Genomic DNA, 23,677 nt, shown 5'->3' on the forward strand with positions numbered 1-23,677 from the left:
TATTCTAATGTATTCTGATGTATTTTGCAATTAATTATGCTTTTGTTGAAGTGTGATGACCACTGTTGTAAATGATTCTCATCTGAGGCATTGCCAATTTTAAATACTGTGGAATGTTTACCTGTCTACAGGTATATGTAATTTTTCCCAGTTAGACCTTGACAACATATACTCAGTAAGTCTTTTTTACTCATTAAGCCAGACATTTCTCATTTTACTGCTTGCTCATTTGCTTTTTCCAGCTTAAATACAATACTTTGTGCTTGTATTTACTGCATTCATTGGAATTCTAAATTATTTTCTCCGAATCAGGATATACATTTTGTACTACATTCCTGAACTTGCTACCTTCTATCACGTACCTGTCACCCTCCATCTTGGTGTCATTCAGAAACCTAGTATTCATACTCTCTGTTCTTTCAGACACATCACTAATGAAAATTTAGAGTAGCAGCAGGTGTGGATCCTGCAGATCCTGACTTGTACCATTCTTCTGTTTTGACAGGAAACTACCAACAACTATTCTCAGTATAGTTTTTCAATCTGTTGTGCAACAGAATTTTACAATTTTACCTGGACCATACTTCCCTACTTACTTTATAAAGCTGTCACATAGAACTTTATCAATGCTTATTAAAGCCAGAAGATATCACATCTACTTATTCCCCATTGTCCTTTAGATCAATTACCCTGTCATAGGAAAAAATTAGATTGGTTTGACGGGATTTGTGCTTAACAAATTCATGTTGTCAGTTTCTTATCACCTTATACTTACAAACTGTAAGTATCACCCTAGATACTTACAAACTGATACGTTGATCATTTGTTTTAGATACCAAGCAACTAGGCATAACCTAAACAGGATACGAGACCTCTGGTTCTGCTTCTCCATGAAAGTGAGAACCATAGTAAAATACTATCTATACTGCATCTTCATTCTCCAAAGCATTCTGTTTGTTTGTTTGTTTTATACTGAAACAGAACCCTTTGAATCCTGACAAATTCATATAGCTGAACTGCTTATCACTTCATAAGTACCTTTGCTTTAGAGGGCTGGAGAAAAACAAGGCAAAAAAACACAATAAATAAGGACTCCAGGATGAGCATTCAGCTCATGATTTTCAGGAGAACATTACCACTGTTTCTATCTTAGACAAGCAATTATTTATGGCTGGCATATTTGGAAATACTTTTACAGTATGTCATAATGGAATTCACATCCTGTGAGTACATCAAAACATCAAAACAACCTTTCTCTAAAGGCAAGCTGAAGCCAAGTGTCTGTTTAACACGACAGAAAAGTAAGAGAGCCCTTTCTTTTGCAAGAATCAAAATGGTTAGCAGACACTGTTACACCTTAGATCAAATGATGAAATTAGAAACGCAGGCAAAACAAGATCAAATAATCAAGACAGGTGATCAAAAAATGAGGAAAACTTGGTAAACTTTTTTTTTTTTTTTTTTTCTCCTTGAAGTCATAGGGTTTCTTTGTCATTTAGTACGTTCTCATGTTAGCAGAGTGTTTTCTCCAACATCTACCTGTAGGGTAGGCACATGAGTTGTCCTACTCAGGTTAGCCGGAATTTATTTTTCAGGGTGCTTCTAGCAGAAGTTTAATGTTTATGATAAAGCTTGTATTTAACAGATCTTCTAAACTGGTTCAATAACATCCAGCAGCTGGCAAAACCTAAAGGGCAACTCACACGCTATTGCCCTGGTGCACAATGTAAATGCAAATGCTATAAACAGATTTCCCTCAATGCAAAAAAAAAAAAAAAAAAAAAAAAAAAAAAAAAAGTGCACTGCTTGAAACAGATTCTATGAACCTACCTCTGTTATTGTAATGTTTTTGTTTGTTTGTTTTTCTTCTCAGCATGGACAGACTTTGCTTACTTGTTCATTCCTCCCTTCCCTTGTATGAGAAGATTTATTTTAAAAAGAAATACTGAACACACAGTTGTCATGAAGATTTATAGATAACTCCTTCAGAAAGAAGCTAAATGATTTGAGACTATTGTAGTGCCTTTTCTCATTTTTCTTTGAAATGTAATTTTGATACCATGTAGCCAAAAAAAAAGCTCTTCTGCACTGAAAGAAGTCTGTATCAGAGAGGATAAAATTCTGTATTCTCTACAAAAATGAAAAATCTCAAAGACCAGTTTTATTGTAAACATTTTCATAATACTGTCGTGCAGTAAGTAAATGGGAATTTCTATTCATTATTCTCTGATAAAACCTATCTCCAGCATCTAAAAATAAAGATATATCAGTAGTACTGCCACAAAGCCCTAGGTTTCTGAACAGGAAAGCTATTTATTGTTCTTACGGTTTTAAATCATGTTCAACAAAATATGATGAAAATGAAAAGTAGTTATATTCAGTAAATGAAAACCTTTTCATAATAATAGGAAAAAAAAATTACAGTGTGTGTTCGTATTTAAATAGTTGGATTACCAAAAGTTGATTTTTTTTTTTTAAAGCAACCTTTTCTTTAAGCCTCAAAATTAAATCTGCACTTTTTTGCTAGAAGAAAAAACCACAGTGGACATTCAGAATTACCCAAGCAACCAAGTGTTGTGGTTTAACTTAGCTCTGTCCATTCCACTCACTTTACAGAAAAGCATTTCTAAAACTACAGCAGAACTCTACTTGTTATTTCTTGAAAAGCCTCAGCAGAGCACTTTGTGAATTTCATCAGTAATAACTATACACACTGAATGAGAAGAGAGTATCATAAAGACATCCACAAATCTCTTTTTGGTGTTAGAGAAAATGGGAAGAGATGCCTTCCCAAGTTAATCATTGGACAACATTTGGAATCCTAATCTCTATATAGCAGAAACACTGAGAATGCTTTAAAATTTAGGTGAATATTAAAAGGAGAAAGCAAAAGATACTCAGTAAGGTCTTCCCATTGCATAAATGTAACAGCATTGATCTACTTTCAGAGAGAGGACCATTAGAACAAACTTCCTCTGAACAGAGTTTGTGAATTGGAATTCAAGACTCTTGCACCTGCAGGTGTGAAAGGGCAATTCAATGTATTCTGTACAGCTTTTCTTCCAAGAGTTTCCTGTGAACAGCTTATATTAATAGATTTCCACTGAAACCATTGTTTTTGTTCGTAGATAACTCTGAAATTGGCTGCTGCCTCTTCCCCCTCTCTTCTTTGGAATCCTTTCTAAGAGCAGCAGAAGAGGAACAGAATGGGGGCATACCAGTCCTCTGAGTCAGAATTATCGGTGTCTACTAATATCTTGTTTCCTTCAGTTTAGATTTATTTATTTATTTTATTTCAAACACTTTCTTCTGGAAAATACCTAGCTTCTGTCAGCTGGAAAATTTTCTGCCCCATGTATGAATCTGAGTTGCATATATACTAATGTCATATGAATATGTCATTAAGTTAGCTTAATGACATATTCAACCTCACTTTTGCCTGGATCTTTTTGCAGACTAACAAATGGTATTCCCTCTTTGTAAAGGAGATGCTTCACTTTGATACGTAACACTGTGGTGTTTGACGTCTCCTCTAGCTATGTTTCAGCATGATTCAGCATGACATACTCTTTCTTCAGATGAAGCTGAAAATTATGTGCAATGAGCCAGGCTGCTCAGTCACAGGGATCTGCTGTGGCCCAGAAGTCTCCGCTGTCCCTTAAAAATTCTGTTCATCAGAGTCCCACTGCGAATGGCTCAGTATTCACAGTCACAATTCTGACACCTAGCTTCTAAACAGAAAATCCTATTTTGATTCTCTTATTTTTTATCTGTGAGGATCATGACTGTTCCAGATATTTTATTATGATTTGCATCACTGTTTGAGAATGATGTCAATGCTGTAAGAGTGTGCATTCAGTCCATGAACTAGAAAACCCAGAGTCCTCAGTGAACCTTAAGTATGTGATAGTCACTATTGAGAAAATCATGACTGGGATTTTGTTGAAATTCTTGCTAAGCAATAAAAAGCAGAGGAGAATGAAGAAAGCTGCATTATTTTAATACCTACGTGGACAATCCATTACAGAAGACTTCAAGGCTCAATTTAAGTGTTTGACAAGTTTATGGCTCTGATACATGATTGATAAGCTAAAAATACGTTAATTAAATGTTCATAAATAGCTGCCAACAAAGAAACAGCTGCACACAAGAGTTCTTTCACTTCTTCATATGACTAGCATGAGTAAGGAACCTTGTGGATGTTTTTGGGCTGAACTTCAATATAAATTCAAACATTTTTGTATCTACATAAGTAACTCCCATATGTAAATCAGCAAACAGGTAATAACTGAAGAACATTTGAAACAGGAAGACAAGCTTCCATCAGCAATGCCCACATCATGAAACTCCCTGGGAAGACTAGAATAGCAGAAGACAATATGTAGTACTATGTCAGATTTTGTCTTCACACACAAAGTTGCTGGAGAAGGAAATAAAGGAGTTGAATTCTGAGAGGCTTTTCTGTGACAGAAGAGGTATTCCTTGGCAAGGAGTACCACAGTGCAGTTTCCTCGAGTAATTACAAGGGACGGGTCTCCTCAGTGTGTTAGAGAACATTTCCAGATCAGATTGTTCTATTTAATTGTTGAAGGAATGAGAGGATGCAGGGTAGGAGCCAATAGACAAAAATTACCAGCTTCTATTATTAGTATTACTATTAAGATTGTACTCTCAAGATAGGAGTAATAAAATACAACTCTAACCAAAAAGGTGTGTTTTTGTAAGGGTAGAAAATGGAAGGTAAATCCACAAAGATGATAAACACATCTGAAAAACATCTAATATTTACAGGAAGAAAAGAAAGGCAACTGTGTCTGGGACTGATAGAAGAACTAGGACCCAGCAAATATTTCAGCCCTATTAGCAGTAATGGATCAATCCATTTTCCTATTTTCACTCTGTGCAGCACAACTGAAGTTGATGAGCTTGCAGAGATATATCCGCAGGGAAAATCTGGCCTGGTGTATAAACACTATCAGATAATTGTGTTTATTTGAAGCACCCTACAGCCTTTTCATCTGCTGAATCACAAACTGAAATCACAATGTTTCATTTAGGTTCAATTTATGCAAATCATGGCACATCCTAAAAGATAAATACATATTTCTAATCTGATACAAAATGATCAACTTACATCAGAATTAAATCTCAGCTGGCAAATGTTGCATGATATGATTTGTTTTCTTCGATGAGGAAGAGGAACCCCAAATGTATGATTTATTACAGCTTTTTGAATTGGGTCCATCTGTAAAGAGAGAAGAAAAAGAAATATAAAAGCTTTTGCTGTTTCACTGTATTTTATGTTTTGTATAGTTGCAAAACAGATAATACATCATTCCAAACCATACTCCACACTACAGAAAACTATTATTTTTCTTTGAAAAATAATATTTCTATTTCATGCAGTTTTACAAAAAGGTAACACAGTGAGGAACAAAGAAAAGTGTTGTTAGCTATCTTGAAACACGTATCCTTAGTAGTATTCTATATGTACCAATATCCCTTTACTGACGAAAGCTAAAAGCTGTAAACACTAATTAAACTTACTTATTAATTTATGTTTTTTATAACAAAGATAAGCTAGTACACTAAATAAAACAATAATATTTTATATAAAATTACTAAATAAGCAATCAATGAAAATGTGAAGGACTATTATATAAAAATAATTCCCAAATAACACAATAGCTCAATATTGTGAAAAAATAATAATTTTTGAGGAACCAATAAATGATCTTTTTCAATAAAACATCTTCCACACAACCAATGAAAAAAACAAATCCTCCAAAGATTATTTTCATAGGCATTTAGAAAAAACAATTTATTTTTCAATAAACCCTACTTAAGGATGAATTTTTACTTTGATGAAAAGCATTATTCTGAAAAAAACTCTACCAGAAAGTTGATCTAGCAGTATGCTGTTAAAAAAAAGGGGGAGGGAGGGGGGAATTTTGGCAGAAAATTTGAATCAGCTTCCCCAAATCTATTGGTTGAAATGATTTATACGTTATTTTTACAAGAAGCATCTGACAGATATTCCTAAAATCTAGTAACAGCTTTACAGCAAGTTGGTATGCCAACTTTAAGCAATTCAAATATAGATTTTATCTTTGAATTTTATTACTAAAAATTCACATAATTTGATGAAGCAAATACATCTAATTTTCTAACTGACAATAATCAGTATTCAGACAGGATACTTTATATGTGCTTTGAGAGCCAAACACCTTTTCTATGTTCACATCCTCGTGATTTACTTTCTTGAGTCAATTATCAAAGGTTTATTTTATAATAAAGAATAACAGCTTTTTCTCAAAGTAATCAATGATTCATGGAAGCTGTAATGGTAGACAGCCATGGCCTCTATTGCAGTGAATCCAAAACAGTTCACTACAGAATTGTTGCATCATCTGATATCTGTTCAGTGTAAAGTATGAAATAGGTCATGGGCTTAAACTAATTCTTGTTGAAAAGAAATTCAGATCAGGAGAGAAGGGGAGAAGGAGAGGAGAGAGGGAGGGAGGAAAAGGGAAACTCTGTGATGTTATAGAAAGGTTTAGAAGAAATGTTCAGTTTGAAAATCCTCTTCAATTCAATGCAAAAGTGAAATATCTCACCCGTTTGTAAAACCACCATCACAAATGAGCATTAGTCCCTAGAACTAGGGACATCACTGTAACATAACCGAAAAAATGCATTGATCACTAAAGTCAGAGAATATTTGACCAAGTACTTCCATGTTCACTGAATGTTGTTAAGTACACGTATAGACTGTATTTCAGGTTGATTCTTGATACTGCAGCGTACTGTGTAAGATAATATGAAGACTTTAGCTGTGATCCAACCTTGTGCTTTATACACTCATTTTACTCTGTAGCCTAATTTTTAAAAATAACAACATCCAAAGATAATATTGCATAGACCAGAAAGAAGAAAACTACATAGGCAGGTAAACAAACAGTAACAGCAGTTCTTATTTCAACTGCTCCATTCCTCAAGACGTGACTTTTTATGCCAGTAGAACCAGCCTACCTTTACCTTGCTGTACACTTTCAGCACTAAAGCATAACCTGACCTTAACCAACACTATTTTACAGCTGCTGAACTTTTAGGAAAGTTAGCCTAATTTTTTAAGACGTTTACATACTGTTCCTCTCACCATTGCAGGTCTAAAATACTTATGGAAACCTCAAGCTTAGATATATGAATAAGTCAACACACGGTAGCAATACTTTGTGCGTCCTTTGATTGAGTGTAACATCTGAACCAGAGACTCACGTTCTTAACCACAGTTTTGAGATGCTATTAGTTTAGACTTCAGTGTAAGCATGTTAAATAAACTCTGACACATTCTCCCTCAAGTGCCATAAAGTAAGAAAGTTTAAACGTCTGACCTATAATCTCATTATTTCTCCTGAGTGCTTTGGATGTTACACTGAGGCCCAGATAACTAAAGTAGACATTAACTTCCTAACTTTCTGCTGAACTGATCAGCTCCAAGACAACACATAGGTTCAGATTACCTAACAGATGATATACTAAGAGTTGACCTTACACTGTTGTAGCATGCATCTATCCTGTATAATTAAGCAATTCTCAAATGTGGCTTCTGACTGTAGCCTTTTATGCCTCATGTCGTGACGGGTACTACAGTACCCTTTTAGATTGTTGATCCTTTTTTATCACTAATTTTTTATCATGTTTTGGTAATAGATAATTAGGGCTTTGACTATAATAGGCCCCTATTTTTTTCTTGACATAGGTTTTCTTGAGAAGCAGGTTTTAATTACTCATCTTTCTACATCTTCCTTCCTTTTTCAGAACTGGTTCTTTCCTGTTATTCTTCCCTTGATACATCAGTCCTTTGGTTCTGTATGAGAGAAAAGAGTAATATCCACCTACTACAGCCCTTGTGTCTATTTAATGGCTTATGTCAACATGCCAGGGTTGTTAGCAAGCTACAGAAATGTCACTTTGTCATTTCAAATCAAAGTGCCTATGGAACAGTGCCTTAAGTGTTATATGAAAGGCATTACCATGTCTCATAAGCTGGAACAAATACATTTTTAGTTGTATTTATTTATGTTCACAGTAAGAATTCTAGTTCCAAAAGGGATTGGACTTCTGGTGGAATCAATTCTCACATATTTAGAATAAGTCAAATAACTCTCACAATTGGAAGAAAAGAGAAAAGAGAAAAGAGAAAAGAGAAAAGAGAAAAGAGAAAAGAGAAAAGAGAAAGAGGAAAAGAGAAAAGAGAAAAGAGAAAAGAGAAAAGAGAAAAAGAGAAAAGAGAAAAGAGAAAAGAGAAAAGAGAAAAGAGAAAAGAGAAAAGAGAAAAGAGAAAAGAGAAAAGAGAAAAGAGAAAAAAAGAGAAAAGAGAAAAGAGAAAAGAGAAAAAAGAATGGGTGGGGTAGTTGATTTGTCTTGTATCTAATTTTATGGAAAAATGTGAAGTTTCTTTCTTAATTGCTCCAGAGATTTTTTTCCTATTTATCTGCTGATACAGAAATCTGTCTGCACATTTCCTTTTCTCTTTCTAAAGATGCAGACTTGTAGATATACAGCTACATGGCCTTATTGTGAACTTGGATGATTTATGTTTGTGGCTCTATATGAAGAAGTGTTCTGGACAGCCTTCAAGTTGATTAAGAAAAGCTGTTTCAAAGTAAGAATCCTTTCTCTGACAACTGCTCTTTGATACTGTAAAGCAGAATTAAACTTCAAAACAGAACAGATTCTAATAAAGTTGTGGCTGAATATTGGAGTGGTATTTGACTTTGTTATTTTTTTCATAGAGATTTCATCTGTATAATACTCCCAATCCATAAATTTCAAATAACCATCCAAAAGCACCAGATAATCTTCCAAAAGTTTTATGTAGGGAATTTGAGAGAGGTAATGTGATACCAAGGTGCAGCATGATAAGCACTAAGATCTCAAAGACTTTGGAAGACAGAGGGGAGTCCTGCTGAGAGTCAGAGGAACAAAGAGAAGGAGCTGATTGCAAAGAAAATAGAAAGCAAGGATTGCAGGGAAATATAAAGAGGGAAATAACATTATGTAGCTGAGATAATAATTGAGTGCTGAGATACTTAAGAGAATCTCCAAGTACTTCCACGTTCACTGAATGTTGTTAAGTACACGTATAGACTGAATTTCAACTTAAGTAAATGGTATTTGCTTTCAAAATAAAAATTATAATGATAAACTTTGATAAAATCTGCTTTTTACTTGTTACTAGTGCTCTATTGCTGCATTTGTATTTCTTAGATGTAATTGATTTACTTTATGCCCATTGATAGTGAAGGAGAGAGAGGCTTACAATTCACATAAAAGATTATGATTCAGCTGACAAAGCTGTGCAGAAGGACAAGGTTTGCAAGATGTCCCTTTACTTTCTCTCGCCAACTTATTTGCATTGCAATTTACCACACACAAGATGTGATGTTCTGTGTTTGATGTGTTCACTGTGCTTAGCTTTGCTATCACCCAGTACTAGGTATCTCTTACTACATAGCACAAGCTGTGTCAAACTTTTCTTTGTTGATGGTTGGTGTCAGTCCAGGGAGAACACATTGTTCAAGGTTCACTGCAAACCACAAAGTAACTGTTAGCTTGAGATTAGATTGTGATTCTAATGAAGGTTTTGTATTTCATTCAGCTGATTTTTGTTTTCATTGTATAAAATATACAGCAGTAGTAGTCTTTTTAATTTATTTACTTATTTTTTTAATTATTCAATCTGAAATTTGTAGCAACATGATAATGTTTACTTTCATTGATCAAATACTGTAATCCCTTCCTGAGATCTTCAGGTTAAGCCTACCATATTTCAGAAAAATCCAATCTTATACTGGGGGGCATGGAAGAACTTGGCCTCTTGTTCCATTTTCTTAGCTTTGACCTTACTACCCCCATTTGGTTTAGCTTGCTTGATTTAAATTCAAACTTTAAGCCCAATGACCTAAACACCGTTCTTTGTTCTTGTGCTTACCACAGAGCAAAAAAAAAAAAAAAAAAGGGTTCTTCATATTGCAGGCTGCAGATAAAAGCTTTGTTGTACAAAGCTTTCTGGATGAAACATCTACTACAAAATCACCAAGAACTTGACCCAGGAGATACCATGTTATCCTTCTTGCCTGTGCATCTTTTCCAGATTCCGCTATCCTTGAAGGTCTTCTGTAGCCAACTCTCCCTTTCATTAAATTTTATTAAATATCTGCAGAAGGTAGAACTCGGGATAGTAAATTTTACCTACAGAGACATTTGACCCTTTGGAAATATAAATTTTATATCAGTTCCATAAATTATGATTTTTTTTTTTTTTTTTTTAAGTTGAAACCAGAATTCAAGCATAGATCATCTTGAATTTCAACTTTTTTTTTTTTTTTAATATGTTACTTTATTAGTCTTTGTTATATGACTTTTTATTCCAGAAACATGCCTAAGTTACAACAACTGCAAAAGAAAGAATACAAATTTGAGCCATAAAAGCTCAAATCCCAAAATGTCATTAAAAAAGGAGGGGTTTGTTGTTGTTTTAATTGTGTATTGAAAGACAAGGGGCATGACACATACACTTCAAATGCTTGAATTTAGCAGTGAACTAATTGAGTTGCACTGACATCTATAAACAAAAGCATCCAGGTCAAAAGAGGAAGATAATGCGGATGCCCAAAGCCTGTTCAGAACACATGGTAGGTCTAAATCAAATAAGTAAGAAAACATTTTTACCTCAAAGCCAAAGAAATTATCTGCAAAAGACTGACACAAATCACTATGATCCTACACTAAGTGAGCAGAAAAACAAGTCAGGTTTTTGAAGCTCTCAATAAAAAATTGCTGTAGATCATTCTAGCGGTAATTTAAAATTTCATGGTGAAAAAAATAATTACCCACCAAAAGAATGACCTCCATTACTCAAATAGGTAAATGAATTCAGTGACACAGCTATCAGTATCTTTTCGAACTTCTTAAAATCCAGATGTTAATAGAATATTATGTTACAATAAAAATAAAGGAATGACATTCTGAGAATAGTTTCCTACTGTAGGTCTGCATTTCTGCAAATACATTTAATTATAAGCCCCAAAATTAGGTTAAACTACTGCACTAATGTTATTGCACTTGCAGGCAAGGTATTAGTATCTCCACATGAGAGTTGAGTCTTCTGTGAAGACCTTAATTGTAAAATTCATAAGAAATAAAGGTAACTCTGTGGGAGCTCCTGTCATTCATTCTCATGTCCCAAGAAATGGTGAAACTAGTGAGAGCATTGGAAACAGCATAAATCTTGTAACAACATTATATACAATGCCTTACTAAGTAAAATACAACACAGTACTAACATATCCTCCATTTCTTACTGTTGAACTTAACCAATTCTTAAAACTGTATAATTGATGCAGTTTTAATACCAATGAGTGCAAACATAAAACTGCCTCCTGGATTATAGCTATGACTTATTAGTAAATGCTCTTCTGTCTTTCTTCTAAAGCTATAGGCAACTCCTCAGTCATGTTAAGTCACTGTCATTTATAGTTAGAGGATTAGTTGATATGAAAATGCTCTCTGGGCATAATTTGACCATTTTCAATTGAAAATTGAGTAGTTCTTTCTTCTTTCTGATCTCAGCAGCATCAAAAATTCAAATAATTTTCCTTACAATCATGCCGATCAATTATACAAATGTCATATTATTATATTATGTTATGCTCTTATATTTTTATTTATGTAGAAACTGATGTTTTGGGGAGGTGCCAGGAATTCTGACTTATATTGCTGAACTTCTATATTTTGGGCACAGTTCAGCTGAGCAGTAGCACCATCTTCTCCAGGAGATATACTACATTTTACGACAGCCACATATACAAGGTAGACAAAGCATGTGCCACAGATCAAATTTCCAGGAAGCATAGGACCCACTTGGAGTCACACATCACTGTTGATTTCTGCCCGTGCATATCCATCTCAGACCTCTTGAAAAAATCTGTGCAGCTCACGTTAAGTGTATCTGATACCTTCCAGATTTGTCAGATGTGTAACTTACAATCTACCTTATACTTTCTTAATAAACTGGCATCCAAATCAGAAAAAGAACAGTTCAACAATAGCTCAATGATTTGATGCTACATATATTTAATATTCTGTATTTCCATAAGAAATCCTATTGTTAGTGCTAGCAGTCCTTTTTTTTTTTTCTTTTCCCCAACATCACATTAATCTGTGAATAAGAATCTTATAACCAAACATAACAATTCAAAAGGAATGATGAGACTGGTTTAGCAAGTACAAATAAATACAAAAATGAATGTTCAACAATATTTTGGTTTCATGTGAAAGCAGAGCAATGCAGCGTCAAATGGTTAAAATACATGTTCTACATGTGTGCATGGTTTATCCATTTACATCAAATTTATTTAGTATCTTCCAAGTAATTATGGTGAATAATTACGCACAGAATTGAAATCAGCATTACACATCTTTTCTTAGTGTCTACCATTTCTGCTGTTGCCAATGAAACAGGTTAACACTAACCTGGCGCTTTTCATGTACATAAACCAGAATTAATACTCAACCTAAATGTAAAATAATTTTAATAATTATAGTGCAACAATTTTAATAATGTACAATAGTTTCTGAAGAATTACTTTTGTAAAAAAAAAAATAAAAAATCAAGAAATCAAGCAAACAAACAAACAAAAAAAAAGAAACCTGAAGTCACTTCATAATGTAACTTGTTTATGTAATTTGAATAGGACTTCAGGATGAATTTGCCAAGTCCTCTTTTTATTTGCTTGTTGAAATCTTGTAGAAATGTAAGGATTTCTTTTTTCTTTCTTCTTACTTTTTTTTTTAATTAATCTTTTTAATGGTAGCAGTTGTCTAGTCACATTTCTGATGTGAGCCTAGTATTCTTTCCTTGCGTTTTTTTTGTTATTTTTTTCTTGTGGACTTTCCCACTTGGCAATGCGGTGCTGAGGTGGCAGCAGCATTTCTGGCAAACCGATTTAATATAGAGAAACCATCAGAGCAAAAGGATTTGCATTCACAGTGGCATTGTGTAGAAATACTGTAACCACACAGAGATTATGCAAATCCATATACTCTGATTGTCTAATAATGGTTGTCAGTCAAAAGACAAGAATTTGCATATGCTAAGGCTAGTGAGAAATAATCACACAGTGATTATGCTAATCAAACACTAAACAACATGTGAAAGACTGTCAAACTGGAACAAATCTCTGTATGTACGTGTATGTGTGTTAAATACAGAAACACATTGCTAAAAAAAAAGAGTGAATTTGCAAATCAAGCCCTTAAAAACAGGAAATGCCTTAATTTAATATCTTTTTGAATATACATTTTTAAGATATGTTCACATATTTATTTCTGAAAGATCCTTTGTTCTGTCCACAAGACGGATAATGTTCACTTAACAAGCAACTGTTCAATGTTTTGTTTTCTTCAAGTGGTTCAATGAATGGCCCTAGACCTCGTTTACTGCATAAAACACAAGTTCTGCTCTTATTGAGAATTATCATAAAATCACAGAATGGTTTGAGTTGGAAAGGGCCTTAAAGACCAGGACCTTAAAGTTCCAACCTCCCTGTGGTGTCAGGGACACCACATCATACATGTGGATCATCCACAGCTTCTCTAGGCAGCCTGTTCTAGCACCTCAGTAAGAATTTCTTCCTAATATCTCATCTAAATCTACCCTTTTTAGTTTAAAGACATTCCCCCTTGTCCTATCACTTCACCCCCTGACAAAGAGTCCTTCCTCAGCTTTCCTGTAGGCTCCCTTTGTGTACTGGAAGACTGCTATAAAGTCTCCATGGAACGTTCTCTTCTTCAGGCTGAACAACCCCAACTTCCTCAGCCTGTCTTCAGAGGAGAGGTGCTCCAGCCCTTTGATAATCCTCATGGCCCTTCTTGGGACCTGTTCTGATGGGACTATATCCTTCATCTGCTGGTTGCCCCAGACTGGAACACAGCGCTCCAGCAGGAGTCTCACAAGAGCAGAGCAGAGATGGACAGTCACCTCCCTCACCCTGCTGGCCACACATCTTTTGATGTGTCCCAGGATATGGTTGGCTTTCTGGACTGCAAGTGCATTATGTTGAGTTTCTCATCAACAAACACACCTTTTTGCCTATTCATTGGCTCTCCTACAGTCTTCATTGACACAGAATGTGAATACTTCACAAGTGTAAGTAACTTATTTTCAAAATTTTAGCTAGATAAAAGATGGTATTCCCTTGAAATGGTGGACAAAGGAGGGCATTAATTCCAGTTGTCTAATTTAATACACCTTATTATATTGCCTTTCATATTGTCACTACACAGTTCCTGACTTTGGACTCATCTATGAAGGTGGTACACAGTTCTAAATGCAGCCTTCCAAATGCAAGTTGAACTCATGACTCTCCAGGGTGGTATTCAACTGTTTTTTTGGCATGGGGTGGCCTTCCTTTTTCTTCAGTTCCATGTCATTCAAAACATGCTCTCCAGTTTCTTTAACAAACAGAAAAAGAACACTATGGATGATAATCTTCTGAATTACAAAACCATGTTTATTCCCCCGTGCGGATTTAAACAACACACAAATTTCTAACAAGCCTAAAAAAAATTCTCCCAAAGGAGGAAAGATGAAAGGGTGACAAATGTGGCATGTTTGTCATATTGCTCAATTATTCGGTGAACAATGTTCAATACAATTGCAGCTAAAGAGCAGACTAACATGAAACAGACCACCTTGAATGTGAGAGAATAATTCACTCAATGTCTAGTAGACATTACAAAAACAGTAAGAAAAAAAAGGGGTGGCTTGTTTCTTTCCAATTTCTCACTAACCTAAGCACTGGCAGATACTAAAAATATGATTAAAACCAAAACAGTTTCTTGATACATGAAGACAGAAATATTTTACCCTTTCTAAAGATACAAATAAAGATGAAAACCTAGGGTTCACAAATGCCATTTATTTTCCTAGCTTCAACCAGGAACAAAGCAAAAACAAGTGCATGAAAAGAGAAAAAAATAAAAAGAAGCAAAGGGCATTTTTACGTTTCGTGCTTAAGAAAAGAGCTCGGAACAAAAGGTTGGCAGGCATAATGAGGATTACACAACAAATTCCCAATCAGATCATTCATAAGTGAATGAATTTTGGAAAAATGGACCAAATGTTATAATTGGTATTTAATAACAGTGGGTCTTTCTAATCAGAACAAAAACAAAAGCAGAATGTGTGCCAGAAAGAGAACTGGCAGAGAGGCACTTAATTCTTCACTTCTACAAAATTGAACTCTGAAAGAAGGAATTCCTCACAAATAGATGAGGGTCCAAAGAAGCCGCTACAAACAACTACATATATTTCAAAGAAATGTCTGTGTAAAGACATGTTTAAGGAGTGGGAAAATAATTCTGCAATACAGCCTGCCCAATTATACTGCTATACTTTTTTAGCCTGTTTTTAAAATACCTATTTTTTTTTTTTTTTAAATCATGTTTATACCAGTGACTCTAAGGAAACCATAAAGAACTACACTGTAGGGTATAATTAGAATGTTTAAAAACATACATAATTACCTGAAAAAACCCAAGCCAAGATCTTCTAAGATCATAAAAATACTCTATAAAATCCAGGTAACTGAGGTAAGATTTAACACTGAGGTAAGAAGTTATAGCTTCTAAGCCATACTTGTAGATCCATAGATTATGAGACTAAAAGGGACCCCAAAGCACCATTTAATCCATACCTTGCACAATATGAGGAAAAAATGTTGTGGGGACAGAATCATTTTATGTTGCCTTTCAGGAAGAGAGAGCAAATGTTTTCATGAAGCAAAGGCTAAAATTCTGTAGTTGAATCTTGGAGAGGGATTTTTTTTTTTTTTTTTCCCAGACTCTCTTTTTATAACCATTTCAGAGAAACCACTTCAACATTTCAGTTGAAACATTTAACAAAGCTGTTCTGCTTATTTAGGTACTAAGTCTCTGACAACACTTTACTACAGAGTAAGGAAAAAGTTATTGAATTTCTCTCCTCGTTCTGATAGGTACATTTCACTTCAGGTGCAAGTGTAGACATTTGCTGATGTAATTATTTGACCACAGGCCTTTTTTTTTTTTTTTTTTTTTTTTTTTTAACACTTTTAGGTCAACACTGAAAAAAAAGTACATAAAGCATAATCTCCAATCCAATCTTTTCTCTCAGAAGAAATGTTCTGCTCTCTTTCTTCAGGAAATTCAAAGATATAAAACTTAAGACTCAAGACAATTTTATATGAATTAATTTAATCACCAGCACTCAATCAAGAAAAATACTTGTCTCCAAAGTCACATTGGAACTGCTATAGTTGTGAAAGTGTATAGTATAGTAATATAGTATAGAATAGAGTATGAAAGTACTACAGTTGGCATATACCTTTATATGCAGTGGTATATAAGCGGTATATAAGTGGTGTATAAGGTAGTGGTTCTGTATAAGAGTAAACAGTGTGCACAGCCCTCATACAGATTCACATACACACTCTCACACATATTCACAGCCCTCATACAGATTACTAAGAGCATTATATCTCCTTACATAGAAAAATATTTTGACTTTACTCAGCTCATAGATTATGGTCCACAAGAGAAGTCTCCAACATGCTTACTTTCTCCATAATATCATTAGTTCTATATCCTGTCTGAATTTTTGAACCAGGATGAGGAAACTCACTCAACTGAACCAGGATGAGGAAGCTCAGGGAACTCACTTCAACTAAGATAGAAAGAAATAGGAAAATTAAAACAAAGAGTAAATTCTCTTGATATATTTGAGAGCTTATATACCAATGAAAATAAACCTTTCTGTGCTTAGTAACTATGTAGGTATGTAAGTAAAGTATGTATGTGTAAATAACATTAGACTTCAGTACTAGCTAAATGGGCTCACAGGAACACAAGAAAATAGGTGGTCAGAAGGTCTGATTGTTTGCTTGCTTGCATTTTAATAAGGTATTGGTAACTGCAAAATCAAGACCAATCTGATTTTTGCTTCAGTCTCTGAAGGAGAAAGAAAGTAGCCAAAGACAGAAAGGAAAGAATTTAAAACAAATAGTGATTATAACGTTATTGACCCCCTTCCCAAACAGTTGAAAACTCACATTTTCTCCAAATAAACGATGGAACAAAACCAAAAATTATGCTTCCTTTTGATGAACAGAAAAAACTTATTCCAGTATCGGGTGCCCACACTGTCACTCTACTTTTTCAGTAATTCTCTACAGAGGTTCATTTTGTCTCCTGTCAGTCTTAGTGACTGAATCATTAGTGTGATCCAGAGCACCCTGAACAGCTGTGGAGAATACAGTTATAGCTCATTCATTATTTGAAGTGCTTTAATCCCTTTGTACCCATCTCTGAAATGTGATACATTAAATAATTCTCAGCATGTTTTTACATCATTTGGGAAAAGATGACATATTAGCAGTGTACATCTCCATGCAATTTCACCTTAGCTTTATCTGAATGATATGTCAAAACTAAAACATAGATAAAATTATTGCCAGGGCAGTACCATTCTTATCTACAAAAAGCTAAGGTGTCACGGTCAAACCAGAACTAAACAAAATAAAGGAAGGAAAAACTGTTGTTCTTCTGTGCATTGGGAAGTATTAGACCAAATGTTCAAGATACCTCTTTATACAGCACCTCCTTCCACAAATCAACATGAATATATCTACAAAGTAATGAATCATTGAATCATTTGAGTTGGAAAAGACCCTCAAGATCATCAAGTCCAAACATTAACGTGTAGAGCTAGTAGAGGCCTTCAGTTTCTGGAGGTACTTCAGTGTTGTGGTTTTTTTTTTTTTTTGTTTGTTTGTTTTCTTTCCCCTACCATAAAAGGACAATGTACGAGTGTGAAATTCATTCACTTGTTCATCATCATTACACTTCACAACACAGTCTATTTCTGTACTAGTGATTTGGCTTTGACCTAGTTCTTTTTTTTTTTTTTTTTTTTTTCTCCTTGAATTCTCTGTTTAAAAGTTACCACATGCTGATTTCAGTCTCTCAGTGATTTTAAGTCAAGCAAACTGGATGCTCTTATCCCAAATTAAGTCCAGATATACTGGTCACGTATGCATCCTGAAACACACAAGGTAGTCATAGCTGATGACTGTGTTATAAGCTATAGACTAGTGCATGAAAAGGGATTCTCTGTGTTCCTCTAGGGTGGAAGCCCAAATGAGCAAACACATGCAGATGGGAACCAGAGTTTGATCAAAAGGGAAGAGATGAAACAGCTGTACACCAAGATACTGCAGGCAAGTAGCCTCTAGAGTTCTTCCATTTCATCAGTCTACCCCAGGCCAGAACAGCAGTATCACTCCTCCCTATCCAGAGCATTCAGTGAAGCGAGGGTGCCATCGAGTATTGTTAATTAATCAGAGTGAAAAAGATTTCATGTATATTATGAACTTAGACACAATAGGGAGTCTCATCTGAATATCTCACAGTACTTTAGAAAGACCACTTATCAGGCAGGTAATTAACATATGAAAACTGAGATGCACTAGAACTTTTGGCAAACCCACTTGTGCCTTAGCACTATACAGCAGAGGCATAATTCATTCAAAATCATCTATGTCCGGAGTACCTCATACAAGTACCTACTGATGTGAGGACAATTTTATTTCCTGTGTACTGTCTCATCGTTGCCTGAAAGTCAAGTAATTAAAATGCATCTGCACTGCTAGCAAATCTTTTCAGAAAAGAAACTCCACGATACAGAAATGATGCAGCTCTGGTTATGTGAAGGATCAATTTTTTATGTATAACGTGATGCCTATGGAAACCATACAGATGACTTGTCTTGATTGAAAAACTCTGCACCACAGATATATACAACACAGAATAGGTAAGAAGGACCTAATAAGACAGCAGTAACTAACACACTCTTGAAGGAAGAAAAAAAAAATGCAGTACAAATAGAAAAGGCTTTGCTCCTGTCTTAGATACCCGCAGGGCTCTCAACACTGAGATTGTTTTTATTTTCTATCTATTGAATTACCTGTGATTATAAAAATACCATCATCAACAAAAACATTATATTTCCTCCTGCTACTGTAAAGTACTTTCAGCTTTATACTGAAATAATATTAGAGATGAACCTTATCCATAAGCACTTCTTCTTGTTTAACTCAACACTGATGAAATGAATTCAAATCAAGACCTGACCTTGGATCTCAGCTTTGACAATTATGTACAGATTTTAATACTTACATAACTGTACACATTCATGTGCTATTATTAATCATTAATGACCAAGATCTTTGTGACATAGTTAAAAGGCCAGGAAATATCCTCATCTTACAGATAGGAACTGAGAGCAAGCAGTGGTTCAGGGTCACTGAATAGGTCTATGCCTGAATGCAAAGCTGAACCCATTGTATCACAGAATCATAAAGTCTGGAAGAGACCTTCAAGATCATCCATCCATTCCAACAATCACCCTCCTACCAATGTCACCGACTGAACCACGTCCCTACGCACAAGGTCCAACCTTTCCTTGAACAACCCCAGGGACAGTGATTCCACCACCTCACTGGGCAACTTGTTCCAATGCCTGACTGCTCTTTCTGAGAAAAAATGTATCCTAATTTCTAACCTAAATCTTCCCTATCCACCCCTTCTTCCCAGCTCAAAGTAGCACTTTTAGCCAACTCCTCACTATGCCTCATGAGGGTCTTGGGGTTCTTTTCGAATCGCAATCTCACCTAGTGAGATGGAAGCATTTGCCTGGCAGTTCTCAAGAGAACTGCAAGCACTTCTGTTGCAGGATAGGACAACTACAAAACAAATACACACACAAACAAACCATGTTTTGTTCAGGAGAAGCTGCAAAGTTCAGTGTTCCAAACCTCTACCCTTCTTCTTTTCATATGACTTTTAAAAAGTGCTTGTTTTGGTTTAGCCCCAGCAGACAGCTGGGCACCACACAGCCACTTACCCACTCACTCTCCCCAAGTGGGATAGGGGAGAGAACCGAAGAGGCAAAAGCAACAGAACTCATGAGATTAAAATAAAGACAAAGTAAAGCAAAAGCCCCAAATGCAAGCAAAGCAAAACAAGGAATTCATTTGCTACTTCCCATCGGCAGGCAGGTGTTCAGCCACTCCCAGAAGGTCAGGGCTCTTCACACATAATGGTTTCTTGGGAAGACAAATGCCATCATTCCTAATGTCCTCCCCTTCTTCCTTCTTTTCCCCAGCTGTTATTGCTGACAATGACACCACATGATGTGAGAAATCCCCTTTGGCCAGTCTGGGACAGCTGTCCTGGCTGTATCCTCTACCAGCTCCTTGGGCACCTCCAGCTTCCTCACTGGCCAGGCAGCACAAGAAGCAGAAAAATCCTTGGCTCTATGTAAGCATTGCTCTATGACAACTAAAACACTGGTGTATTATCACCACTATTTTCATCAAAATTCAAATTAGAGCATTGTGTGAGCCTCTACAAAGAAAATTAACTCTGTCCCAGCCATGGCTGTGCTGCAGCCTCTTCAGGTTCTACTGAAAGAATGATACTTATGGTAATTGCCTTGCAATTTTTTTAGCAGATTGCTTCTGCAATGTTTTGCCTACAGCCTGAAAGACAAGGAAGCCCAGAGACTGAAATACAAAATTAAAAACAAATGTGTTGTTTGTTACGATAAAGTGGATTTGTATCTACTCAAACCCTTCCACATAGGAGAAATCATTGAAAAGAAAAAAGGCATCTATGCAATCACCAGTTTCAATTAATCACTAAAAACCTTTTCTCCTTCTTCTCCCCTTCAAAAAGATGTTCCATTCACACTTTACATGAGCATACTAACTCACCAATTCAAGTTTTGGCTGATTCTAAAAAAAAAAATTAGGAACTGTTCTGTATGTTCTTGAGAACAGTCCTTCAGCACCTTAGCCATTCACTGCTTAGAAAGGGCATTTCTGAAGTATCATCTTTTGATTAACTGTTGATTTTTGTTGTTGTTTTTGTTTCAGATTCATGATTATTACCAGCACAAGTTTTCTCTTCCTTTCTGTCACTTCTTGTCTTTTTCATTATCAACTGCAACTCGAATTTTAACACCTTAAATAGCATTATGCACATAGCAGGGTGGGGATTTGTCACATCAGTTTTACAGCGATGAGACAATACTGCACCTAAGGCACACAAACAATGAAGGGTTACATTGTATTTCCCTGATCAAAATCAAAGAAGAACAAGCCAGAAAACACCACCTGGCAAAACCTTTTAAGATATAAGGCAGGTCACGTTTCCTAAGCATGAATTCAAGTAGAAAATGCCATTTCCTGGCTGCTCTCTGGAAGGCCACCACTTCATCAAACCTGCTCCTGTCTGAGGCTGGTATTTGAATTTGTGTTCTTGTTTGGTCCAACATAGTGAATTGCTTCTAACCAGGGCATTCATGATTTCCAAACATGAAAATCATAATGAAACCTTCTGGCAACATTTCCTCTCTGGAGCCTCCACAGAAATCAGACATGGAATTCTTGTTCTTTCCTTAGTAATTCTCGAGCATAATGAACACTTTGCTAATAGTGGTCAATTGCTATGCTAATATCCATTAATTGCACCAGTCAAAAGCAAAACATGTTACAAAAAAGCACTTAAAAAAAAAATAGAAAAAAAACAAAACCAACCACCACCAACAAAAATAAGTAAATGCAGAAATGAGAAATGACTAGTTCAAGGTATGAGTTAATTAATAAGAAAGGGAGAAAAACTATTTCCCTGACAAAATTTTCAAAACCTGTGTTGTTTACAATGAGATGAATATAAAAGAGCAAAGCTACAACTTTAAAGTGGCACTTTGTGAGTCCTCTGTTTCTAAAATTATGCTTTTGCTGTCTAAAATTAATCAGGGTAGTTAATGATGCAAAAAATTACATTTATAATGCAGCCTGAATACAGCTGTACTGCAAGCTAAGATCTAAGTGCCATTAAGGTAAATGGAATTAATGGGCTGTCCCTGGCAATCTTTATATCTATCAGTTACTAATTAACATTCTTCTGTAAAGAATAATTTATGGGAGAAAAATACATACAGAAGCAATAACGTTAAAACTTGCAACACACACTGCGGTCACAGGGTAGTCGTGCAGCTGTTATAGACAATGTGTTGTGCTCATTTCAACAGAGAAGAAGAAAGTGCCAACTGGCACTGCAATCAGTAAAATCTTTTATGTTAAGTCATTTATTTTATATGGCAGCAAATTATTACTACCAAGGATGAACTTTTGTGGGAAATGTCGACTTCAGCTAATAATGGAAGGACCGAGCAGAAGAAGCAATAAAAACCTGGTAGTTAAATTAGCTACTAAGAAAAATGAACACTGTGTGTTATCTTTGTAGATAATGTAGCACATTTGCTGCTTCTAACATATGACTCCCAACTTGATTACTGATTTTATGCATTCAGTACTTGCATCAGTTTTAAAAGTGTCCCTGCCAAGCTTTTACCACATTCTTAATTTGTCTGTCTTTTGTTTTTGACTTTATGACACGAAAAGAGATGCAATATTCTTTAGGGGCCTTTTTAAAAATCATCTTATTGCCTGTGAACCTATGCACAATCGCTTCACAAACCAGAGCTAACACTAGAGAATAAATCTGATAATGAACTTCAGAGCTGCCCTTTTCTGGACACATTACATGCCTCACTTCTTTTGGAGGAGGGGGAACAAGAAGAAACAGACACATGCATACGTGAGCTGTGGCATGAATAAAAATCAAACAGTGACTGTTGCATCTGAAAAATATTTCCCTCAATACAGGCAATTCTAGCTAGTGGTTTTAAAAACAATATTAAGACATTTAGGTTTACTTGTAGTATGAGAAATAAAAATGTTAATCATTCTTAAGTTATGCCTAAAAAAAATCAGTTTAGAGGTAAATCCTTTGCATCACTGATAACACTATTATCCCAAGTAAACACAGAATTTAGGATGATTTTAGTCTTCCCAGACTATGCCCAAAAATGGTGTGTAACTACAAAATGCTATATTACTAACAAAAATGGTGATAATGCTATTACTGGTGTTTATGTAAGTGAGATTCATTAAATAATAATGGCTTTCCTTACATTTCATACTTACATCACTCACAATTAATTTTGTTTGTAATAGAGACATGACAATTGATACTAATCACCATTTATTGCCTTTCAATTAAAGTTGTAAATCAAAATTTTGTATAGTAGCACATTTTTCAGACTTAGAGAGTAAGATGCCAATGATTAAAAAAATCCTAACTTACATGAACAGCTATTTTGCACACACTGGAGATAATTAACAGATAAGATTTTTAATTAACTCACAAAGAGTTAGCATAATTTACCACATAGGGAAAAAAGCCCCTGACCCCCCTCATAAAATTAATTATACTGCTATGAAAATATGTTGTAAATTGGTAAGAATTCCATTCCAGTGTGATAGGAATAAGCAAGTATTCTAATATGCTATACTGTGAATATCATTTCCTCTCTTTGTCACTCCATCATGACCTCCCAAAAGAAAATAGTCACATACAGCATTACTTGTCAGGATTGTATAATTTTAAGCAGTAGGGCAAGAGAAGTATTTTAGAAATAAATACTGATTTATAAATGTTGATA

At 35.1% G+C, this 23,677-nt stretch overlaps 1 protein-coding gene across 1 annotated transcript in view; it reads right to left on the bottom strand.

Annotated features, from left to right (window-relative positions):
- ZNF385D (zinc finger protein 385D) overlaps nucleotides 1-23,677 on the bottom strand; it is a 428,814-nt gene that overhangs the window by 89,601 nt on the left and 315,536 nt on the right. The window contains exon 4 of the mRNA XM_032180709.1: nucleotides 5,135-5,245. Within this exon, the coding sequence (XP_032036600.1) occupies nucleotides 5,135-5,245 (111 nt within the window). The remainder of the gene's footprint in view (nucleotides 1-5,134; nucleotides 5,246-23,677) is intronic.

This window comes from Aythya fuligula, chromosome 2 (genome assembly GCF_009819795.1).
Source record: "Aythya fuligula isolate bAytFul2 chromosome 2, bAytFul2.pri, whole genome shotgun sequence".
Lineage (NCBI taxonomy): Eukaryota > Metazoa > Chordata > Aves > Anseriformes > Anatidae > Aythya > Aythya fuligula.